Source organism: Capra hircus, chromosome 5 (assembly GCF_001704415.2).
Source record: "Capra hircus breed San Clemente chromosome 5, ASM170441v1, whole genome shotgun sequence".
NCBI lineage: Eukaryota > Metazoa > Chordata > Mammalia > Artiodactyla > Bovidae > Capra > Capra hircus.
In genome coordinates this window covers 64,130,794-64,156,792 of record NC_030812.1, presented here as the reverse complement: position 1 = coordinate 64,156,792, position 25,999 = coordinate 64,130,794, and the positions used below count along the sequence as shown (strand labels likewise).

The following is a 25,999-nucleotide window of genomic DNA, read 5'->3' as shown; positions in this document are numbered from 1 at the left end:
TCCAAATCAGCTTTGGTTTATTTTGAAACATGGCTCCCTTCCAATCACTCCTTGTCCCAGTTGTCCAAAAGGGATGCCTTGCAGAGTTGGAAGAGTGGCTCTTTCTTTGTCACAGTGTTGCTGGTAACTCCTGTTTATTTTTCCTTTCTTCTTTGTGTTTTTTTCCCATTAACTTAAAAAATATTAAGCCAACATTTTTAAATTTATATGTAATGTCTTTAAGATATTTTCTTGGTCTCCAAGACTAGGATGAAGATGAGAGGAGAAGGCTGGAAGGAAGAAATCTCTTGCCTATGTAACTGCTTACCTACAAAGAACAGAAAGATTTCTCTAAAGCTATTGCTTGAGAGAAAAAGAAGCTATGGTCAATCATGCACTTGAGGGGAAAGTTTTTGCCTTTAAAGACATGAGTCCACCAATGCCCCAAGCCACATGCTGAGTGACCCCTTTGGGAGTGTTTAACTCCTGCCACCTGCCTGTCCCTAGCAATCAACTCCAGATAGAAGAAAAATCTTTATCTAGGCCAAAAGTTTCTCAAGTCAGGGCATTTAAGGACAGAGAGAGATCATCAGGTGAATTTAAGAGGGTGATGACTGCCCCCAGAATCAGGAGAATTGGTCATTCCATTAGTGGGTTTGTTTCTCTAATCCAGTGTAAGTTATCAAAATTCAATTATTGATACAAAAGTGAAAGTGAAACTCGCTCAGCTGTGTCAAACTCTTTGTGACTCCATGGTGTATACAGTCCATGGAATTCTCCAGGCCAGAATACTGGAGTGGATAGCCTTTCCCTTCTCCAGGGTATCTTCTCAGTCCAGGGATCGAACCCAGGTTTCCCACATTGCAGGCGGATTCTTTACCAGCTGAGCCACAAAGGAATTTTATAAATAGCTACGCATAGCAATCAGCCGACTCTTTGGTACAAGGATGGTAATTAGTGCTCCAGATAAAACAAGGAAATAAAGGCAGAGCGCAGTTTAGGGTCGAGGAATGTTATAAGAGAGGGTTGGTGACAAGACCGTCTGGTTTTCTTACTCCTTATTCTACTCCTGGGCTACCCTCGTAGCTCCATCAGTAAAAACTCTGCCTGCAATGCAGGAGACCCAGGTTCGGTTCCTGGGTCGGGAAGATCCCCTGGAGAAGGACATGGCAACCCATTCTAGTATTCTTGCCTGGAGAATCCCATGGACAGAGAAGCCTGGCAGGCCACAGTCCATGGGGTCGCAAGAGTGGGATGTGACTTAGCGACTAAACAATGAAACAATTCTACTCCTACTCCTAGGAAAAGAAAGCCAAATTTGTGTTTTGAGGATTCTATTCAAAGGAGCTGAAGTGAGGAAGGAGATGGGTGGTTAGGCCTGGAGTCGGGAGGGAACTGGTGATAGTGGGGAGGTAGGAGTGATGTGGGTGGTGGGGAGAGGGAAGAGGGGACACAGGAAAGGGAACGAAGGGGGCTGGGGGCAGGCTGACCCCTCATTTTTATAGCTCATATCCATGAATATAAATCTAATGAATGGTTAATAAAATGGTTGTATCCTCCAGTTTTCTCAGGGGGATACCCTCATAATGACCTGGAAGTCTAGATTGTTTTAAAAAAATTAACCTTATTAAATTATGACAATTGGGTACACGTCCTTGTTTGCATTTATCCATTTATTTATTTGGCTGGGCTGCACAGCATGCAGGATCTTAGTTCCCTGACCAGGGATCAAACCCATTCTCTCTGCAGTGGAAGCATGGAGTCACAACCACTGGGTCACCAGGGAAGTGTCAGAAGGCTAAACTGCATGTTGGATTATCAGTCTTCAAAGATACTTGCCAGGATGTTGTGTGCTTTCCACCCTGCTCTCCCCTGCACCACGAGGGGTCTCAGGGACACACATGCAGATGCCCTGCCTCATGTGCAGCCTCAGTCACACCCTCCACATCCCAACTCCCTGAAAAATAAGCGTCCCTAGGCTCAGACGGTAAAGAATTCGCCTGCATTGCAGGACACCTGGGTTTGATCCCTGGGTCAGGAAGAACCCCTGGATAAGGAAATGGCAACTCACTCCAGTATTCTTGCCTGGAGAATCCCATGGAGGTGGGCTCCAGTCCATGGGATCACAAAGAGACAGACAAGACTGAGTGACTTCACTTCACTAGGCCACCCGTTGGGCCTCAGGATATATATGCTTGCCAGTTCATTATTCCTTGGGAGTAGAAAAGGAAAAGGCCCACAAAGTCCTTAAAACTGGACCTGGGTGCAGGCTACAGGGAGGGAGGAAGGCTTGTAAGGTTTTAGGTATGCATGCCCCCTTGGGTCCGTGGCCTCCCTGCTGTGTGGAGGGAGATACGGCTGGAGGAGGGTCAGAGGGAGAGGCTTGAGCATAGACGGTCCTCTTGCCCAGGTCCAAGTCTAATATTAAGTGGTAGAACTGTCCAGTCTCCCCACAAACAACGTCTTTAAAAGTAGCAGGTAAAGGGAATTCTGTGGTGGTCCAGTGATTAGGACTCAGTGCTTTCACTGCCAGGAGCCTGGGTTCTGTCCCTGGTCAAGAAACTAAGGTTCTGCAAGCAGACGGTGTGGCAAAAAAAAAAAAAAAAAAAGATAGCAGGTAAATAGCCAAGCTCTGGCCTTGGAGGTCAAAAGACCCAGGTCCACACTTGTCAGGAAGTTTCTGCATCACTTGTCCTTGGCTGGACTATACTGGGTTGGACCATAGGCATCTCTGCCATCACCAGTGTAGCCTGAAGACCAGAGGCCTTGCCTTCTCTCCATCTTCTAGGCACCGAAAGTCAGTTGACCCAGACCCAGAAGGAAGACAGAGAGATCCTCTCAATCTCTCTGGCTAGTGGGGAGATTAGAGTCTTATTTAATTTGATTTAGAAAAATAAAATCATGTGGCATGTCCTGCATGCCATCCTAATGTGATACATACATTGATAATAACAATTACCTAAATACATTATTTGACTTCTGAATCCTTATAGTATTCTCTTATACCTACAGTCTGCCCTGTTTATGTGCTTCCCTTTGGTTACCAGTCTTGTACATTATAAATTTCTTGAAGGCAGGAAGTGGCTTATTTCTCGTTGAATTCCTAGCTGAGTCCAAAACAATGCCATGCACACATCAGACATTCAAAAACTCATTCACTGAGCTAACGAGAATGTTTCAGGTATCAATTTAAAAATAAGTGGTTAAGCAGTATGGTACTGACGCAAATACAGAATTATAGATCAGTGGAACAGAATTAGAAAGCCCAAAAATAAGCTCATGCACTTATAGTCAATTAATCTATGACAGAGGAAACAAGGCTATACAATACAGAAAAGACAGTCTCTTCAATGAGCAGTGCTGGGAAAACTGGCAAGCTATATGTTCAAGAATGAAATTAGAACATTTTCTAACACCATACACAAAAATAAACTCAAAATGGATCAAAGACCTAAATATAAGACTTGGCACTATAGGCAGAACACATTTTTGACATAAATAGCAGCAATATCTTCTTTGACCCACCTCCTAGAGTAATGAATTTACATTAAAATTAAAATTTCATTTTAATGAAATTAAAAACAAAAACAAACAAATGGGACCTAAATTAAACTTAAAAGCTTCAGCATAGTAAAGGAAACCATAAACCAAATGAAAGCCAACCCACAGAATGGGAGAAAATACTTACAAATGAAGTGACCGACAAGGGATTCATCTCCAAAATATTCAAACAGCTCATGCATCTCAGTATCAACAAACAAATAATCCAATTTAAAAATGGGCAGAAGGTCTAAATAGACATTTCTCCAAAGAAGACATACAAATGGCCAACAAGCACATAAAAGGATGTTCAACATCACTAATTATCAGAGAAATAAATGCAAATCAAAACTGTAAGAAAGTATCATCTTAAACCAGTCAGAACAACCATCATCAAAAAGTCCACAAACCGTAAGTGCTGGGGAGGGTGTGGAGGAAAAGGAACTCTCTTACACTGTTTGTAGGAATGTAAATTGGTCCAACACTATGGAGAACAGTAAGGAGGTTCCTTAAAAAACTGAAAATAGAACTATCATATGATCTAGCTATCCCACTCCTGGGTACATATCTGAGCATGCCCCCTAATGTTCATTTCAGCACTATTTAGAAGGAAACTAAATGTCCATCAACAGAGAAATGGATAAAGAAGTTGTGGTATGTACATGCAATGGAATATTACTCAGCCATAAAAAGGATAAAATAATGTTATTTTCAGCAACATGGATGGACCTAGTCATTATCATACCAAGTTAAGTAAATAAGACAAAGACAAATATCATATGTTATGACTTGCATGTGGAATTTTAAAAATGATACAAATGAACTATTTACAAAACAGATATAGACTTACAGATATCAAAACCAAACTTATGATTATCAAAAGGGAACTATCAGGAGGGTGTGGGGAGGGATCAATCAGGGGTTTGGGATTAACACACACACACTATATATATAAGAAGGATAATCAGCAAGGACCTACAGTATAGCACAGGGATTCTACTCTATATTCTGTGGTAGTATATATGAGAAAAGAATCTGAAAAAGAATAAATATGTGTATATACATAACTGAATCACTTTGCTATACACCTGAAACTAATACAACATTGTAAATCACTATACTCCAATGAAATTAAAACAAAAATAAAAGTGAGTGTTTAAGATTATATTGCCTTATTCCAATGTTTCTTGGAACTAGAAGGGTTTTTTCCTACTTCTGCATTAATCTAGATATAAACATTCATCAAGCTTTCTTTTAAAGTGACTAAATAAAAATAAAGTGAATCAATAGTGTAATTCTTTAAAAAATTTTAATGAATGTTTCATTTCCCAAAAGAATTTTTTGTAAATTCCTGTGGTATATCATTTTTCTTTAATGGAAATTTAAACAAACTTATTTAATGGAATTTAAACAAATTCAATGGAAATTTAAACAAACTTACAGGAAAGTTAATAGCAATGACAGCTTCTGATACTCTGTTCTTTGCAGTTTCAAAATGGACATATTCTTCCTTTTGGGAACTTTGCAGTGTATAAGTACTCTTAATATGAGGAGATACCATGTGTAGGAAACAGTAACAGTGTGGTACCTTATCCCCCTCCACTCCACTCCCCGAAGTGAAAATTTCTCTGCAGTATCAGGAAAGTGAAGGACATTGTGTATAATGCAAATGTTTCTTGGCATCTAGATTTTGGAAAAGGCTTTCATCAATTTGAATAGATGCCATTAGCAAACTCTGAATCTGTAACTGCTCTGTCGTCTACAACAGCTCTGCATCACTGTGACGAAAATGCATCACTGAGGCATTTTGGCAGGAACCCTGGTGCATTTGGCCAGGATGCTGTGCCAGAGACATGACTTGGGTCAGGCCTGAGTTTGGCAGCTTCCTGACCCGTAGCCTGTGTCCTTAGGTCTGTCTGATCATGCAACCCCAAACACATAAACGAATACTGTATCATTTCATCATAAATAGTTCAGATTTATTGTACCATTTATTGAATACATTTTCCCTTCTGTTGAGAAAACTTGTCTGAAAGACTTTAACAATGTCTCGTAGTGAATTTAAATAGGGAAAAGGGCACAGATCCACTGGAATTAAGTAGGGTTGTGGGAAATAAACAACTCTTCTTTGCTTAGAAAAATTTCTTAGATCTAGAGAAAGATGGGTTTTAAGGTTACATTGCTGTTTATTGTGTGTGTATATATATATATATATATATATATATATATTTTACTCTAAGGGAAAGAAAAGCTTTCAGAGTCTATTATGTTAAGCTAAAATAACTGTTTCTGCTTATTCTATAGCTTGCATTTTTTGGAAAGTACAGTGACCAAGCAAAGACAACAATGACCAAAATGCTAACTTCAAATGAGATTTTGTTTGCAATTTTTAATTAAGCAATCCGTGCAAACATTTTTTTTTTCTTCAGCATCAGAAGGGAAAAAACCGACCACACTTGGGAGCCTGGTGGAAAAACAGAAATGCTTTCTCATTGCAACCCAATTTCAAAGCAGTGGCGTGCAGAGAGGCAATGCCCAGGCCCTTAGTATTCCTCAGGGTTGCTTGAGTGCAAGTCTCGCAAATATGAATCAATTATGTTAGGAGGCACACCTTGCAAGAGGAGCCTGCAGAAGGAAAGGCCACCTAGAAAGGATAAGAAGGAAAAAGCAAAGTCAAAACTGTCTACACGTGAAAAATCCCTGAAACAAGACCTCTTGACTAGCTGTCTGCAAATGTGACTAATTATGTTTCAGTTAGTTACAAAGATTCATTCAGTCCCTACTTGGAAATCTCTCCGGTTTAGTACATTTAGAATCTAAAACACTCTGCATTGAGAAGGAAAAGCAAGTTCCCTGCAGACGCATAGCAGTTTTTTTGTTCCCTACTTGGTTTAAATTCCTAACTAGTTGGAGAGTGTTTATTGCCCTTTGCAAGGTTTTGAGATTCCTCTATATAATTTCAGTGTTCAGAATGAATGGCAGAATAAATGCAAATCATGTTATAAGTCAGTAGGAAGAACCTTTTCCAGTTTGTTAATGTTCTTTTTAATTAAGCACAAAGAGTTCCCATTGAAGCACATGGGATAAGAAAAAAGGGACTACTCTTTTAACTTTGGCTATTCACACATTGTCAAAAGTGCAAAAATTGGAAATATAGTAAAATCTGTCCAAGAGTAAAATCTGTAAAATAATAAAATAAAAATTAACAAAATAGTAAAATCTGTCCAGTACATCTGAAGGTGAGAGAAACACCACTTAATATTTCATACTTACCATCCATGGTTCTGAATTGCATTTGAAAACTAAAAGTACCTTTCATGAGAGACCCCATGAAACCACGAAAATTCATGGTCCTTTAGAAAAGTGTTTTACTACTTGCTAATAAATTCACGTCCAGACAAAAACAGCATGCCATTTGAACATTCTTAAAACTCCTTTAATGCAAATTTGGAAAAAATCATTCTCCTTTTAAAAAAAAATCAAGTCACATATTGGTAGAAATGATGCCACTTATGTACATGTCCATTCCTTGATGCAAAGCATTCAGAATGCTTGGGTATCACTCATTTTCATCTACATTAAATGCTTTAATTCATGCTCTACTGCATTCAACAACTTGCTTCATGTCAACAGAAGATTGTTGTGATGAATAAGTACTAGCCGTTAATGTCAAGATACTGAAATGCACATTACAGCTACAATGTTAGAGATTTTAAAGAGTCTGTTTTCATTGGATTACATAATGAAAATCATGCCATACTCCACAGGCTTTGTATGGCTTATGACAGTCATAAGCTTCATATGCCAAAATCATATGAAAGCTTACCTTAGATGATAATATACATTCAAAAATCCTTACTGTGCTACAACTAAGGAAAAGAGAGAGAAAGAGAGAGAGAGACGTTGTAAGCATTAATAAAGTGCTAATACCAAAGTTGAGTACTTGTTGGAGGAAATTATGGTCACGATTATGATGAGGTGATTTCATTAATCCTTAGTCAGGTGAAAAGTACAGGAAAATAGAAGCGCACGGAATGAAGGGCAGGGATCCAGTCACTTCAAAAGGATCATTAATAGGTAAAACATTTATTAATAGGCACAACCACTTTGCCTGAACAGGTGGCAAAGCCAGTTTGACTGTAATGTGAATAATTATAGGAACAGCTTCCAAACCATTAGCTAAAAAAATTTAAAAACCCTACAACATATATATATTGTGTTTTTCAACAAAAGAAAAACAGGGACAATAGACAAAGTATTAGTGTACATATATATATGTTGAAATTCTAAAAGGCAAAATTATCAAGTGGATTTTAAAATTATTCTATAACACTATTCTGAACTGACTATATATTGGTTTGGACAAAAAGTTCATTGGGTTTTTCCATAACAGCTTAGGGAAAAATCTGAACAAACTTGTTGGCCAACCCAATATGACTGCTCTAAATAAACACAAGGCTTAAAAAAAAAAAAAAAAAAAAAAAACAGGCTAGAAAGTGACTATACGTGCAATCTACAAAACTTTAAAGAAAGAATCCTAATTCTTTCCTCTTTTGAAAGCTGACATTATCTCTAGGAATTCAGAAAGCTAACACTGTAAACTCAGGCATGGGTCGATGTCATCAGAGTTTACATCACATTGCTCATCTAGCCCTGGAGAATTCCTTGATTCACTCTTCCAAATGGGGCCCAATCTATATATATACTGCAGGACCCATTTACCACTTAATATATTAAGTAATGGGGTCTAGAATTTTCTTTCCTAAATTCATGAATATATGAAATAATCTTGGTCCCATGAAAATATACAAAATGTTCAACAGGTAGATGGATTACAGATACTCTACTAGTATCTAGAAGTTTTCATTGGACAATCTTAAATATGGAAGTTTCCAAATATTGGATCCTAATATTCCAAACATTTTTTATTTGTGTCCTTTCCCCATCGCAAATACACAGAACACTTTTTCTACAGCCTAGCAACAGAAAAATGTTCAGTTTTCTGAACTTCAACATGAATCTAACAGACCTACACTGGATGCTATCTTAAAGGAAGAACATATCTCTCTGCACTTGAAAGTATTAAAGAAACGTCATTGGTTCCTGAATTCTGGTACCATTTAAAATGAGGACATCATCTAATGTGGCTTTTTGGCTTTATTTATGGGAACCTGTAGTATGGTACTTGGTTTTCCGACAAAACATATTCCTACATTACCTAATATCCTTGAATAATTTGGCCTTCCTTGTTCATGGCATAACCACTGTATGCCATGAGCTGCTAAGAAATATAATTAAAAGCAAAAGAGAAAGACAAGCTTTACATGCAAAGTGCGATTTCATGTAAGAGGAATGGAACAGAAGGAAGAAATATCCAGTGGGATATGAACTTGTAAAACCTGTTGCTGCCCCTCCAGGAAGACTGGTTGTCCAGGGGAATTTACTCCTTGATATATCACTGCAGAATTAGAATATTTGCACCAGTATTTATTTATTCTCAGTTGACATTCTTACCTTTTTTTTTGTTTTTTTTTTTTCACAGCTTAATTTGATTCAAGTCACATATTATCAGATAACAATCTGATGACAAACAATCTTGGCTTTACTTTTAGGACCAAAAGCTTTTGCCAATATATCACAGTTGATAGCTTATTATGAATTTATATACTAGAACATTATTTATGTTACAATTTATTATACAATTAGCATAAAATATAGCATTTATAGATGCATAAAATTATTCACTTATGGGGGACCCCAAATGTTGAACCATTTATGAAACCATCATTTTATATCATTAGCAACATTCAGCTATTTTCAGAGCATGCAAATGTAGTCTCAGGTTTTTGATTTTTAAGTTCTTGTTTTTTGGGCATTGGAATGTAAGTAGCAATAATACCTTGGAACTAATTAGGAGTTTAGAAATCAGATGTGTTTGCATTGTGACCTTCATTTGCATTTAAAGCTAATAAATAGCTAAAAGAACATTTATCCACCATCTCAATAGAAAAGTTTAAAATTTTCTAAGAATATTATATGTTTTACATTTGAGAGGAAAAAAAGTTTTTTTTTTTAATTTCTATCAATTGTGCATCTACTCTCCTGTATTATCTGAGGATGGACAGAAGTCAGAAGAGAAAGAACACTGATTTTTTTTAAAGTTAGAGAAAGAAAAAAGTGTTTCAAGAAGTTTTTCCACTATATTTACACTAGATTTAGGAATTAAAAAACTCTTTCATTGTTGCTATTATTTACATAAATACCTTAAATATTTACTAACATTTTTTCTAAAACATATTTATAAAGTCATATCTGACTTTTAGATTATAATTTCTCCATTATAGAGAGGTAGGAAAAGTAAAGACTTTGGTTGTTATAAAGCAGCAATATAATACAAGAATGAAAGAAAAGACATTAGCATCATGTCACCCATTAACTCCTAACAGTGACTCTGACAGGTATATGAGTCTTCATGGTGTCCCAAAATAGATACTGATTGTCAAGAAAAAAATTTCAGCATAAAACTTATCTTCAATTAATATAAAAATTGATTAAGATGACAATTACACTGAGACTGTTCTACGACATCAATTTTTATGTCTTTTCTTGGCTTACAATTAGTTGCAACACTTTTGAAAACTAGTATAAATGAAATATATACCTCCAAACGGAAATTCTCTAGTGAGATTTTAAAAGAAGTGGATTATGTGTATGCTGAATTCTACATATGGAGAAGGAAATGGCAACCTATTCCAGTATTCTTGCCTAGAGAATCCCATGGACAGAGGAGCCTGGTGGGCTACAGTCCATGGGATCTTAAAGAGTTGGACACGACTGAAGCGACAGAGCAAGCACATTTGTAATATTAATTACTAAACTAGCAAATTTACACATATAGTTTCACAAACATAGTAAACTAGCTAAAAATAGTGTAAATTCCTTCATTGCTTCTTATCAGTGATTTTTCACATTTATCTAAGATGGACTACATCACGAAAGTAATACCCCTTGACTTGAGTCATTGTTACCATGCTGTGCACATAACACAGTTCACTGAAATTAACAGTCCTTTAGATAACAAGAATTTCAAGAGATGAAAATAAGTCTACTTAAAAAATCAAGTAGCCATCACAAATAAAGTGAATGCAGAATGTAAAAATGTCCTCTCCTTGAATCTTATCCCCCCCTTCCTAACCTATTCCCAAAATGCTAGCAAGCAATTTGGATTAGGTAGTAAAGATAGTAATTAAATTATTTTCATTTCGGTCTACATGAGATCTGGGATGTCCTACCTTTCACCTCCAGTTTGCATTCGATCTCCACTGTCCCAAGGTCATTGACGGCTTGGCAGCAGTAAGTGCCCCCGTCATAGGGGCTGGGCTTGCGAATCTCCAGAGTACAGACCCCTTGGTTGCTGAACATCCTGTATCTTGGATCATCCTTAATAGCAACTTTGTTCTTCATCCAGGTAATTTTGGGCTGAAGATGGAAACAAACTAGGTCAAAACATATCTGTACTCGGCCTGGGGTAATAGACGATCCAAGCCAGTGACAGAATGTTAAAATGTGGCTTAGAAAGAAAACACTACATCTAAGAAGAATCCATGTCAATTTAGGCACTAATTCTCTTCAAATTAAGTTCTACGTAATGCTTGGCCAGGAAGCAAATGAGCAGTTTCGAAGAAACAGCCAGATTTGTTTAGAGGACAGCCCTGGGGCGATCTTCCCAAACAGATTCAATTACATTTAAATTCCATCTACATGTCTATGAGATTGACTCATCCAGGAGCATGTATATCGCTCAATGTTTTTCAAAGAATCCCTGTAAAGTGTCATCACCGGTCAATTTTATTTACGTTTTCCCTGATACGCTATTCTAACTTGTTACGGGCTGCTTAACCCTCCTCACTATTTAATCTCTTCTGACATCTGTTTTCATCATCTGGTGGCAATGGATGGACCTGCTCCAATCAGCTAATCCCAGATCAATAATGATCCAATCACCCAGGAAGGCTACTCCATTCTGCTGCACCAACACTAACTCTCCTTTCCATTCTCACACTGTCTCTTCTTCCTTTCTGTAAACACACACTCTTGCCTCTATCTCTTAAATGATTCTGTCTTGCTCAAACCCAAAAGATGGCACTTCTCAGTGTCCTCACTGTCCTCTTTCTCCTTCCACCTTTCAAATGGGCATATTCCCTGAGGCTCACATCTTGGTCCTTGACACTTCACTTCACTTCTCTCTTTCTTCTGATATTCCTTTCTAGAGTTTCAGCTCCAAAGGGTGGGATGCAGCAATTCCATGCTTGGGGCACCCAAACCAAGAGACACAGCCCCTCGCCTTTCTCCCAAGCTCCGGTGATGTTCTTCTCTCCTCCTGGTCATTCCCACTTGCACGTACTAACATCACCTCCAATTAAATATAGATTTAGCATCTTCTTTGCATCCTCAGTTTGGCTTATCCCTTTCACTTCTCTATTTCTGCTCTTGGTATATGCTGGAAAAATATCACCGTTTGCAATTTTTCCAAATTCTAGGGCACATTCTTTCAGCACTACCCAGGGATAGACAGCTCTGTGGGCAACATTCATTAATGTGTTGTTCTTTTCAAATGCCGACAACATGTAACCTGTTCAGTCAGATGCCATCTCTCCTTCCTGGTGCTCTGTACCTTTATCACCGAACATTTTGTATTCTGCCTTGCATCATAGTGTCATCATTTGCTTTACACTATTACAGGAAACTTAATAAATCAGTGTCACCTGATTTTTCAGATGACACAATATTACTTCCATCTCCTTACCTCTCAGTTCTTTTTAAAATAAGTGGTTTGTTTTTTCCTTAGAAAATATTCCTTAGTTAGTAAAGAAATATTTTATACATTTAAATAGTGTCCTTTATTACCCACCAACATCATCACCCTGCATGTCCCATCTCTCTATCCCAAAAAATACACACACATTGAGCAGTTGGAAAGTCAGCTAATATTACTGTAGGGTTGGCCAAAGCGTTCGTTTGGGTTTTGCCATAAGATGTCATGGAAAAACCTGAATAAACTTTTTGACCAACCCAATACTTACAATTATAACATAGCAAATATAAAAGATGGAGTTTGGAATTAATTCTTAAATTTAATTTAGTGTGATTAAAGAAAAAAAATGGTACCTTAGGATTTCCTCTCACACTGCAGTTCAGGGTAGCATTGTAACCCGCTACAGCATAGGTGTTGACCAATGGCTGAGTAAACATAGGTGCCTCTGTGAAATCGAAGTCTTCATACACTGGATTTTTGTAGATTTTGCCTTAAAAACCAGCATTAAAAATAGGTTAAAAATAAAAATATTATTCTTGGCATAGTTGACTACAATAAAAACTTCCTTCAGTTTACTGCATGCTCACGCTCCCAGTCACTCAATTATGTCTGACTCTTTGCGATCCCAAGAAGTGTAGCCCACCAGGCTCCTCTGTCCATGAAATTTTCCAGGCAAGAATGCTGAAGTGGGTTTTTCTTTGCTATTGTAATATTATTTGCTAATTAAATGTTTTAGTGAAAAAAAAAAAAAAGGAAAAGAATACAGGTGTGGGTTGCCATTTTCTTCTCCAGGGGATCTTCCCTACCAGGGATCGAACCCAAGTCTCCAGCATCTCGTGCATTGGCAACTGGATTCTTTTCCCACTGTGCAACCTGGGAAGCCCCTCTGAGCTTAGAAAAACATGTAAAAACATGAACAAAGGCATTCATTTGGGAAGGTACCAATTACAACCAATCTCACATGGGACAGAAAGCCATAGAGCCATCTGGAACCCAAATAAATATTGGGAAGAATTCAGTGTCTGGGTGTCTTGCTCAACAATGTGTTTTAACCTGAATGCAATGCGGAAAGGCTGGAAGGACATGATTTATGAGGAAACGAAATGACAGGGGTGGAATCCAACTTCTCCTTTCATTACAAAATGGCTCTCATAAGTAGCATCCTCGAAGGCGTCCAGGAATAGAATAACCCAAGCTCTAGAAGTAAATGGCGACTTTTTCCTATCCCTGTGATGCTAGTCACTGAGAGACCCACTGTCCAGACGTTGGAATGAATGAAATTATGTACGTTAAAAAATATAATCATAGTACAGTTTCCCTTAAGATATTTTACGTGTAAGATTAAAATTTCAGTTGGACATTCCTACCACAGGTTTGAACGGGTGTTTATGATTTCTCATTCATTTTGCCCCATCTCTTTTTCCTTCTGTCTTCGCTGCCTCATCACTTAGAACTAGGCTCACGGATGTCCAGCCCTCTCCCAGCTCACCGTCCTTGGCAATCACGGCACTCTCTTTTGTCATTGTTGCATCTTCGCTGAGGCCACACATGTTTTCAGCAAAGACCCGGAAGTAATACTCGTTTCCAATGACCAGTTCAGTAATGGTGGCACTGGTTCGGTGATAATGCTCAATAACAGTGAACCACTCCTAAAGAACAAACCAAGATAATTTAAGGAAAATCACTTCAAAATACACAGCTACTTCAACTGTTAATTAGAATAAACAACAGGGATGTTTCATTAACTAAAAGGAAAAAAAAGCACTAATTTTTACATTGAGGGTAACAGAAATGTATATTTAATTTAATACTTTATAATTAATTTATACCTGATGATGTAATTTAATATTCGTCTATACATTAGATTCATTTACCCGAGATGATGATGGAAGAAACTTTCACATAATGAGCTGTGGGGATGTCATTCTGGCTTCTATGTGGTTTAACTTAAAATTTATACTAACTAGAACAGTCTGTTTTGTGGCCTATTAAACATACATTGTACACCTGCTTTAACCATTTAAAGAAAAGCATGTATTGCCTGGAAGTAACGAGTGTCTCTTTTGAAAATCCAGATAAATGCCTCCCTTCCTGGGACATTAATGCTGGTATACGTTCCATGATAAAGCTCCCTTCCCAAGCAGAGTCATACTGATGCTAAATCACGAGAGAAAAGTTAACATCACCCAATCAATTTGCCTATTATCATTATCATAGGTTCTTTCAATTCTTTGTTCAATTATTAATTATTACCTCCTCCCTGTTTACCCTCCCACCACTCCACTCAGGTCATAGTTTTCCACCTTGACCTGGCTTGGTTTTCTTCACAGCACTTGTTACCTTAAATATATCATGTACTTACTATTTTACTTGCTTTTTCGCTACTTTCCCCATTGCAATGGGTGTACAGTGATGGTTAAAAATGTACTTTTCTTCTCACCCCTTGTGTCTCCAGGGCCTTATCGCAACACCTGGTATATTGTGGGTAGCATGAACAAAACTGAATACTTGAATGACTGAGTGAGTTAAAGTTATGTTATTCTTTCTTTTTTTTTAAAATTTTTCCTTCACCATGTCAAGAAATAAAGTGGCTTCAAAGTTTATCTTGCCACTAGTAAAAAACCACATTGTACTACATATATTTAGTACCACTAATTGAGAAAATACATTTCCTGACCAAAAAAATCTTAATGGAAAAGGATTTTTCTTGCAATGTTTAGGTCCTCTGACCTCTGTTTTAAAGACACCCAGCAACTGTAGTTATGTCCTCCTTAATTTCCAAAGCACTTCATGCACACCTTAATTCCAACATTTATTATATATATATATTTTTAACATTTGGTTTATGCCTTTCTTCTTGCTTATACTATGAGTGCTCCCAGAGCATGAGTTGTCTATTTGTTTTTGATCCAGCAGCTAGAACAGCACTCAACAAATAGGAAATGAATGAATACATGAATGTCTTGGCATACATCATGGAAACAATGTTTATGGAAGGTATAAAGGACTACAGGAACTTAAGTGAAAACAGCATCTGTAGACACAGTGAGACAGTGGTGTGGTGAGCTCCTGGGAAGTGCACTGGGCACAGTGAGCATCTTCAGGTCTGCAGGTCTGCTGAAATGCACCAGAAACACAGCGGTGCGGTGTTGGGTTCCTCCCCTGTCAGCAGGCAGAGCTAAGACACGTGAAGCAGCAGCAAACTCCTGGCTCACCTGGACTTGACTAGATATCTAAGACAAATGCTGGGCAGTGCGGTAGGGATGGGGCACCGGAGGCAATGCAGTGCCCCTGGATTCACTACCAGTATCCAGACAAAGGTCCAGGGAAGAGCCCTTTTTGCTAAGGAAATCCAAAATATTCAATACTTTCCTTGCAAAGTCGCCCATTGATCTAGCTCTCAAGCTGTCCGGGTTTGGCTAAAAGATGTTTCTTTAAATGCCAAGTCTTATTTTGTCATGTAGCACCCACCCAGGAGTGTGGGGAAAGACAGGATAGAAAAAGTTTATGAAAAGGAAAGACTTGAAACCCATTCCTGTTACTTAGGCTGCTCTTTTCATCCCTCTCCCCTTCTATGAATCCAGTGTAACCTTATAACCTGAGTTCTTACTGAAATCTACTAGGATAAATGCCTAAAGGCTTCCTGTCAAAATCATTCAGTATGATGTTCTACTCGTCCTATGAGAATGGATAGTGGCTCTGTGACATTCCGTGTGAAACTTTCACTTATTCATTCACCGACTTACAGGCAGGGGAATGGTGGGTGTAGTGGGTGTAGTGGATTGATTCTGGTCAGAATGACCTAGGTTTTAACATTTTAAATCTGGTGATTTCCAGCAATTCATTTACTCTTTTGAGCCTTAATATCCTCATTTATAAAGCGTAGGTAATAATAATTCATATTCCAGTTGATCTGCTTCTTGAATACTCTAAGCTCTTTCCCTCCTCAGGACCTTTGCATATGCTGTTCTTTCTTTTCTAACTGGCATCTTTTTTTTTTTTTTTTAAGACATCAGTCTACAAAGAGAAAGAAGTTGCATGGGTGCAAATCTGAGCCAGAATTCAGAGTGAGTAAATATTTGCTGAATGAATAAATTTAGTGAATTCTATTGAGCATTCTATTGTCTTAGCCTCTTGAAAAACAAGCAAGGTAAAGTTCACTGTCTTTATTTTACATATGAGGGAAATGGAAATCAAAGAGGTCAAGTGACTGTTCATGTATATGTGGTCTTAGGTGGAAATTCAAGTCCAACTCTCCATGGCTCCTAAGGCCTTACCTTTCCCACTGTGCCGTGTCACTTCTCCATGACCCTCATGAGTTCCTCACCAAAGGGGACTTCATGCCTCCCCCTTAGCTTCTGATGAACTATGATTTTGCTGCTGCTGTACCAGAGAAAGCCAGACCTTACCATGCTCTTCTTATCAGCCTTCTGGATCGTGTACCCTGTAATGGCAGTATTTCCATCATCCCTTGGTGGGGTCCATGATAGAGCAACATTCTCTCCCCAGACATCCTCGATCTTCACAAGTTGGGGTGGACCTGGACGGTCTGTAGGATAAATTCATGGTGTCACTGTGAGGTCACTTTCCCCCTAATCTAGACCTTGTTGTAGGAGGGTATTTAAAATGTCCTTTCCTTCCCATCCCAGAGAATAGCAAGGAGAGATAAGAAAGCCTTCCTCAGTGATCAATGCAAAGAAACAGAGGAAAACAATAGAATGGGAAAGACTAGAGATCTCTTTGAGAAAATTAGAGATACCATGGGAGCATTTCATGCAAAGATGGGCAGAATAAAGGACAGAAATGGCATGAACCTAATAGAAGCAGAAGATATTAAGAAGAGGTGGCAAGAATACACAGAAGAACTATACAAAAAAGATCTTCATGACCCAGATAACCATGATGGTGTGATCACTCACCTAGAGCCAGACATCCTGGAATGTGAAGTCAAGTACCTTAGGAAGCATCACTACAAACAAAGCTAGTGGAGATGATAGAATTTCAGTTGAGCTATTTCAAAGCCTAAAAGATGATGCTGTGAAAATGCTGCACTCAATATGCCAGCAAATTTGGAAACCTCAGCAGTGGCCACAGGACTGGAAAAGGTCAGTTTTCATTCCAATCCCAAAGAAAGGCAATGCCAAAGAATGCTCAAACTACTGCACAGTTGCACTCATCTCACACACTAGCAATGTAATGCTCAAAATTCTCCAAGCTAGGCTTCAATAGTACGTGAACCATGAAGTTCCAGATGTTCAAGATGGTTTTAGAAAAAACAGAGGAACCAGAGATCAAATCGCCAACATTTGTTGGATCATAGAAAAAGTATTCCAGAAAAACATCTATTTCTGCTTTATTTACTACACCAAAGCCTTTGACTGTGTGGGTCACAACAAACTGTGGAAAATTCTTCAAGAGATGGGAATACCAGTCCACCTGAACTGCCTCCTGGGAAATCTGTATGCAGGTCAAGAAGCAACAGTTAGAACTGGACATGGAACAACAGACTGGTTCCAAATTAGGAAAGGAGTATATCAAGGCTTTATATTGCCACCTGCTTATTTAACTTACATGCAGCTTACATCATGTGAAATGCCGGGCTAGATGAAGCAGAAGCAGGAATCAAGATTGCAGGAGAAACATCAATAACCTCAGTTAGTCAGATGACACCACTCTTATGGCAGAAAGCGAAGAAGAACTAAAAAGCCTCTTGATGAAAGTGAAAGAGGAGAGTGAAAAAGTTGGCTTAAAACTCAACATTCAGGAAACTGAGATCATGGCATCTGGTCCCATCACTTCATGGCAAATAAATGGGGAAACAATGGAAACAGTGACAGATTTTATTTTCGGGGGCTCCAAAGTCACTTCAGATGGTGACTGCAGCCATGAAATTAAAAGACACTTGCTCCTTGGAAGAAAAGCTATGACCAACCTAGAGAGCATATTAAAAAGCAGAGACATTACTTTGCCAACAAAGGTCTGTCTTGCCAAAGCTATGGTTTTTCCAGTAGTCATGTATGGATGTGAGAGTTGGACTATAAAGAAAGCTGAGCACCGAAGAATGGATGCTTTTGAACTGTGGTGTTGGAGAAGAGTCTTGGGAGTCCCTTGGACTGCAAGGAGATCAAACCAGTCAACCCGAAAGGAAATCACTTCTGAATGTTCATTGAAAGGACTGATGCTGAAGCTGAAACTTCAATACTCTGGCTACCTGATGCAAAGAACTTACTCATTGGAAAAGACTCTTTTCCTGGGAAAGATTGAAGGCAGGAGGAGAAGGGGATGACAGAGGATGAGATGGCTGGATGGCATCACTGACTTGATGGACATGAGTTTGAGCAAGCTCCAGGAGCTGGTGATGGACAGGGAAGCCTGGCGTGCTGCAGTCCATGGGGTCACAAAGAGTTGGACACGACTGAGTGACTGAACTTCCTTCCTTCCCATATTTCCACCCACAATTCTGTATTCTTCTTCTCCAGAGAAGTGCAATGCACTCCAGCTTAGCTTATCTACAAATGCTTGACTTTCATCTTCATGGAAAGAAAAAGTGTTTGTAAAGAAAACTTAAATGAACCTTCAAACCTCATTAACCATCCTCCAGGGGCTGAAGACTGGCGATGAATCACAGGCTACTCTGCCTAATGGAATGGTAAGCTGACACTGGACTTGAAATCTTAGAGTCTACCTGGGCTGTGAAAGGCCCAAAACCCACAGCCTGTGAGAGGGGTTTCCTGCTGTACTAAAAAGGCATCTTTAATGGGAATGAGGAAAACATGCTTCCTCTGCCATCTCTCCCTTCAAGATTCATTGGTATTTATCAAGTGTTTCCATTTTATGGAAGTAAAATGCATTCATGAGGAAGTACAGTCTTTCTTCACTTTATTTCTGCATCATGAATTTCTGTGACCTCTGACCTTCCAGTAAATGGCAGTAACGTTCAGAAAGGCCAAAAGTTAAGAAAACTAAGCTTTTTTTTTCCCTTTGAGGCCCCCTAAAAAAAAAAAAATCTTGCACAGAAGTGCAAGAAAAGACAATAATAATATGTCTTTTTAAAGACATAATTTCTTCATTTTTTTTAGGGAAATTTCACATCTGTTATCCTCTGCAATACAAGCATGATCCTTTCTGTCCTGAAATATTCTTCAGGTATTAAAATGCAATTATAGTTATTTCTGTTTGTTTTTAGTTGCTAAGTCATGTCCAGCTCTTTTGTAACTCAATGGACTATAGCCTCTGTCCATGGAATATCCCAGGCAAGCATACTGGAGCAAATATTTACCATTTCCTTCTCCAGAGGATCTTCCTAACCCAGGGATCAAACCTGTATCTCCTGCATTGCAGGGGGATTCTTAACATTGAGCCACCAGTGAGCTGAACTTCCTTCCCATATTCCCTATAGTTATTTTTACATGAAATGTCAGACTGAAAAGAGTAAATATCAGAGTGTTTCCTGGTCATGTTTTTCTCTTTTAATCAACATTTAACAAGCAGTCTTCATGGGCTCCAGGAAGGAAACCACAGTGACAATCCCTGCTTTCTTTCTACAATTACCAAAGACAAGCCTCTACAAGCACAGTCTTTGACCTCCTGTTTTCACCCACTTGACCTACAGACAGCCGGCTTCTCTAAGTTCAACCTCCCATGTGTACTCATCTGCTTTGTCTTCAGAATTGGCGCTGACTTTTCAAACACTTGCTCCCCAAGAATAAATGGCATTGTTAGATTTTTATGGCCATGGCAGAAACATAAATTTGGGGCTAAAAAAAGTAAGTAGGATAATCATTGTTACTATTTACACTCTGAATGTGTGAGTGATGTGCCAGGCACTTTTAACTACCCGGTAAAGTAACTACCTGTCAAAGTAGGAAAAATTAAAAAGTCCTTCCCCAAGTTTCAGAGGGTAAGCCTCTTCCAGATCCAACTACAAGAGCTTCTATTAAAATGGAGCCAGGCCAGACCCAACGGCACACACAGCATCCTCCATACTCTCTTCTACTTAACAAAAATCAAGACAATTTAGTCAGTGGGAAAAGAACGTTTAGTTTAAAGGACATGACCTAAGGGAAGGCTTGCCATAGGAAGTTGCTCTTTTGGTTAGAGAAACTGTTGTTCTAGCACATTTGCTAAACTGTACTAATAAAAATGATTGGAGACAAGGATTCTCCTAACTTTGCTCTTAAATTCATTTCTTGACACTGCAAAAATTATAGAACAATTCAAGCAAAAAGAGTCTATTTATAAGAAATCCTTTCTCTATCACCCTGACTATGGAAAGAAGCAAGAACTAACCTTATCTGGACAGGTAAATATCTAACTAGCCCTGCACGACCAACCACAGTTCAGTCTTTAATTGTTTAACTCTGTTTGGGTACACCTTTCTTACATTTAATAAAAATCTTTCATTCTCCATTAACTTTGTGCTAAATCACTTCAGTCGTGGCTGGCTCCTTGTGACCCTATGGACTGTAGCCCATCAGGCTCCTCTGTACATGAGATTCTCCAGGAAAGAATATTGGAGTGGGTTGCCATGTCCTCCTCCAGGGGATCTTGACGAGCCAGGGATCGAAGTTGCATCTGCATTAACTTTACTATTAGCCAATTGTAAATGAAGTAAGAAACATGTTATATCTACATGTTTTCTTGTAGAAAAAAATCTAAAATCGACAATGTTTTCTTAATGCAAGAATTCAACACAAGAAGTAGTTTTACCATCAAAGAGTTAAGAAACAGAGTAAGAGAGACCTAGATTGTCAAACAGTACAGAGGGCTTTCACTAGAAAGTACATATATTTATTTTATTTAATATATCTGCCCTGTTTCTCATGATTAGTCCTTTTAATCAGTGAAAAGTTACTCTAACAAGCTAACCAATTTTACTAATTTATCTTTTTTCTTAATTCTAAAAAAAAGAATTTTTTGTAGAGCCAACCTAACAGAAATTCTGACTCTTTCCTTATTGACAAGGACAATTTGTCTCCATACTGCATAGAATATTCTAGTTTCTTCCTCCAAACCTACCAATAACCCGGATATCGATGGACGCAGTTTCCACAAATTTTTCCACTTTGACCTGCAGATCATATTTCCCAGAATGGCTCCTCTCTGCTTTTCTGATAAATACGATTGTATCAGTCTCAGAGTTGCGAATGTTGATCTGATTCTTATCGATAGGTGCACCATCTTTTGTCCAAATTAATTCTGGTCTTGGCTTTCCCTTAAAAAAGAAGACAAAAAGTAGAGGTGGAAAGGGATCAGATTGTCTCCAGATTTTCTCAGCATTAATAAAATGGTCAGTGGCTTACCCTATCATTGGCAAGATTGGAAAACTCTCTGATGCTGGGCAGTTATAGCAGTAATGTAATATTCACTATTGCCCATCAATTGCACTGGGTATGCAAAGCACTGTTAGGTACATGATATTTATAACTTCCTTTAATCTTCATTTCACAGTAAGTATCATTATCTTCATTTATTTATTTTTGGATAAAGGTATCAAATGACTTGCACAAGGCCTTGCAGCTTAAGTGCTGGAACCTGATCTTCAAGCCAGGTGTCTTCAGCTCCAAGTCCTGTACATCCCAGCCTAATGGTTCAGAACATAGGCCCCGAGGCCCCAAAATCTGTATTTGGATCCTGGCTCCGCTGCTTGAGAGCTATGTGACTTTGGGCAAGTTACTTAAACTCTCTGCTTCAGTTTCCTAATCTGTAAAATGGAATGAGAGTAGTACCTATCTCACATTGTGGTTACCAAGACTGAAGTTCTAAGCTTCTGCGCATTGCCTAAGTGTTTCATTGACCATCTCCATGTTAATGATTATTATTCCACTGTAAAATGTTGCTCATTTTAGATTTGTCTGTAATTCTCTCTCTGATAACAGCTGAAACTATTTTTTAAGAGCAGACATTGGTAATTATAATGTCATTCGAGGACGTGAGTTTCAGTTTACATTACAAAGGAACTTCGTAGGATTCCTGAGCCTCCAGGCTCAATCCACAGATAAGAACCAAGTGTCTGGTAAGGCACAACCTTCCCGAGGGATCCTAATGTAGCTTGTTGATAGGTTCTGTTAAGGAATGTGAGAGACACATATCAAACCCCTGCCCACAGGCCTTGAAAAAATGGACAGGGTGCTCAGATGTGCTAGTAGGAAGTTTAACAATATTGTTAAAGATGGAAAGTAGTTCCAGGTCTCATTTCCTTAAACTGCAATTTATTACCAACTACTAGGGGAAAAAATTGAGTTCTCTGATAAAACATGAAGTGAAAAAAGCACTGGATTTAGTGTCTGGAGACCTAGACAGTATTCATGGCACTACTATTTTCTTGCTGTGTGACTTTGAGCAAATCACTTAACTTCTCTGAATATCAGTTCCTTCCTTTCTCAAAGTGGGTAAGGAAATCTGCCATTCCTGCCTCTCACATGGGGCTCACATGAGGTCTCAGAACTCCAGAGGCTACATAAATAAATAAACATGACATACTAGTCTCACCATCCCTCTCCTGGTAGATGACCAGCCCCTAGGGATGCCATACACGTGAGGCCCCTGTTCTCATGCTCTTTCCTCCCCAAGACCCAGTGACAGAAGCTGAATCCACTGCCTCCCCCTACAAGATCCAGAACTGGAATTAGCCCCAGTTGTCAACATGGTGTGGAGACTAGAGGGTTAATTCAGTCCTGGTGCAGAGCAGGGTCTTAGGTGCCTGCCTTGTGCAAACTCCTAGTTTTATTTAAGGCTGAGGAAGGAGAGAAGTGGGAGGAATCTTGCCAAGCCATCTCCTTCCTCCTCTGCCATGTTTACACTCACTTCCTCCTTGACTTCCGTTCTGACTTCACATACTATATAGAAAATAACTTCTAAGGCTGGGCCCCAAGCGCAATGAGAATGGCCCGAACTGACTGTCCCTTTAGGTTAATTTTCATGGAAGCCTGAGTTTGAAACAGCTGTGGGTGTATGTGTGTATTCAAATGTGTGCAGAGACCTAAATTTTAGTTCTAAGGCTGTCTGATATAACAGCCACAAGCTAAATGTGACCATTTAAGCTAAAACTAAGTAAAATTAAGGAAAATAAAAAATTCCTCCATCACCCTAGTTCCTAGCTGCTCTTTTTAAGTTAATAGCCTCATCTGGCTACTGGCTACCATATTGGACATTGCATTTACAGAATATGTCTATCGTCACAGAAAGTTCTATTGAACAGCATTGTCTAAGGCATAAAAGGAATCAAATGAGTAAGGAGGTAATGGTGCAGTGTGTGTGTGTATGTGTGTGTGTGTGTATGTGTGTGAGAGAGAGAGTGCAAAAATGATTATTGTATGCAAAACCTGGTTAAACTTATAAACGACAGATTCTTCTTCAGGAGCAAGGATTTAACAATATTCATATACTTCAGTTAGTGACTTCAAAATTTCAAATTTCAGTTATCCCTCATTGGAACCTGGGTAATTTGAGTGTGGTTTGGGATAACTGTGGGAAGCAAGCACATGTTGTTTTCCTGCGTGTTACAGCAATAACCTCACTTAAAAAGAAGATCATTTTTACAGATGGATAGAACCAGAGAGATCTTTAAGCATTTCTTGTTTGGTGTCTCCTTGGTATTTGCTGTCTGGCCCACTACAGTCATTGAGCTTCGGACAAGACGAAGTCTCATTTGGAAAATCTATGACAGTTTTATAGACTTCTGTACGTCTAAAGCAGGAGATTGTTAGTCATTCTCCAAATCTGGTCCATCACTTCCTACTTTTCCTCTGAGGAAATTGAATCATGAATAACATAAATGCTGAAGTATCTCCTTTTACTCCTTAAACACCCCAGCATTGTAAAGAGAAAGTGAACAACCCTGAATTATTACCTGGAAAGGAATAACCAGATTGATGGCTTCTCCAACTCTGCGGATATAGGTTTGCTTCAGGTGCCTTGGGATGCGAATCTTTGGAGCCTCTGAGATAGAGTAGAAAAGCATAATTTTGTAGTTAGTACCATACACTGGAAGCACCCTTACATGAGTGTACCTGGCATATACTCATCAGGATTTCCCTGTGCCTATGTCTCTGCAGTAAAATCTTAGATGGGCCACTAATAGATTATATATGGTAACTTTGGTTCCAAATGTTACCTTCAAGAAGAGATGTTTAACAGTTTAACTCAACAAAATTTACCCTTGACCTCTTTCATTTTCTGCAACTTCCTATTTTTATTGTGTGAGAGTTGGACTATAAAGAAAGCTGAGCACCAAAGAATTGATGCTTTTGAACTGTAGTGTTGGAGAAGATTCTTGAGAGTCCCTTGGACTGCAAGGAGATCCAACCAGTCCATCCTAAAGGAAATAAGTCCTGAGTGTTCATTGGAAAGACTGATGCTAAAGCTGAAACTCCAATACTTTGGCCACCTAATGCAAAGAACTGACTCATTTGAAAAGACCCTGATGCTGGGAAAGATTGAGGGCAGGAGGAGAAGGGGATGACAGAGGATGAAATGGTTAGATGGCATCACTGACTCAATGGACATGGGTTTGAATAAACTCTGGGAATTGGAGATAGACAGGGAGGCCTGGCGTGCTGCAGTCCATGGGGTCACAAAGAGTCAGACACGACTGAGTGACTGAACCGAACGAACTGAAAGCAAACACTAAAGTTTCTCCTAGGGCCTTATATATATTTTTCATAGTTTCTAAAAGTGAGTGTATTCGCCAATGAACAATCGATAAAAGATCTATAGTCACCACATTAGCTGGTAGGACTGACCATTTTTTTCTCACCAGAAAATAATAATAAAAAAAATAGCTTTATCCAGCCGAAACTAACACAACATTGTAAACCAATTATACTCCAATAAAAATTTTTTAATAATTAAAAAAATTTTTTAAAGTTTTAGTACCTAGCACTTACTGCTTATGTAATTATGTTAGAACTTGATGGTAACTTTCTCCCTCTATGGCTATGGTGAAGTATGTAACATGCAGCACTAACCCACTGAATATTGATATTCATTACACACCACAAAGGTATTAGGACATGTGGATATAAACCTATCAAAGGCAGAAGAAAATTGAGGCTCATGGCTCACAGAGATGAAGTGGGCTCAATATCATTTGAGGGCTCAGTATGGAATAGTAAATGCTTTTCATGAAGGGACCAACTTAACCCTCACAGCTACCTTTATGGCAAAGGTATTCTTTTTACTTTATAATAAAGAAACTAAAGCCAACAAGGGTTTAAGTCACTTGCCCAAGGTGACACAGCCAGGATTAGAACCTGGAGTCAGCCTCTAGTACCTACGCTCTGCTTCGACACACAGACTGCAGTGTCAGAGAGATCTGGGTTTGAGTTCTAGATCAGACAGTAGATCTGATCTCAGCCTACTCCACAAGATCTAATTCACAGCATTGTTGTGAGGATTAAATAAGGTCATCTAGATAAAGTATTTAGCATACTGGCTGAGAATAGAAAGTGCTCGATAAACTCAGGAGATGATGATGATGGTGGTAGTGGTGATTACTGAATGCTCCAGCTGGAAGAGAACTTGAGGGATCCTCTAACTCCCTAACTTCACAGAGTTAAGGAAAAAGAGACTCATTGAGGTTCCATAGCACACTAAACCATCATCGTAATAAAAGCTAGCATATACCAAGAGCTTATTGTGTGGCAAGCATTTCATTAAGCAAAT

General features: G+C 38.7%; 1 protein-coding gene across 12 annotated transcripts in view; it reads right to left on the bottom strand.

Moving 5' to 3' along the window:
* MYBPC1 (myosin binding protein C, slow type) overlaps window positions 1-25,999 on the bottom strand; it is a 101,242-nt gene continuing 75,243 nt past the window's right edge. For 7 of the 12 annotated variants that reach the window (XM_013964021.2, XM_018048167.1, XM_018048166.1 and 4 more), the window contains 9 exons: window positions 24,186-24,274; window positions 21,353-21,548; window positions 16,744-16,883; window positions 13,824-13,983; window positions 12,688-12,824; window positions 10,812-10,998; window positions 8,910-8,977; window positions 7,346-7,388; window positions 5,474-6,163 (listed from right to left, as the gene is read on the bottom strand). In XM_013964021.2, the coding sequence (XP_013819475.1) occupies window positions 7,383-7,388; window positions 8,910-8,977; window positions 10,812-10,998; window positions 12,688-12,824; window positions 13,824-13,983; window positions 16,744-16,883; window positions 21,353-21,548; window positions 24,186-24,274 (983 nt within the window). In that variant the 3' untranslated portion in view covers window positions 5,474-6,163; window positions 7,346-7,382. Of the gene's footprint in view, window positions 308-5,473; window positions 6,164-7,345; window positions 7,389-8,909; window positions 8,978-10,811; window positions 10,999-12,687; window positions 12,825-13,823; window positions 13,984-16,743; window positions 16,884-21,352; window positions 21,549-24,185; window positions 24,275-25,999 lie in introns of those variants that run through there. The other 5 variants (XM_018048164.1, XM_018048165.1, XM_013964022.2 and 2 more) reach the window with 5 other exon arrangements.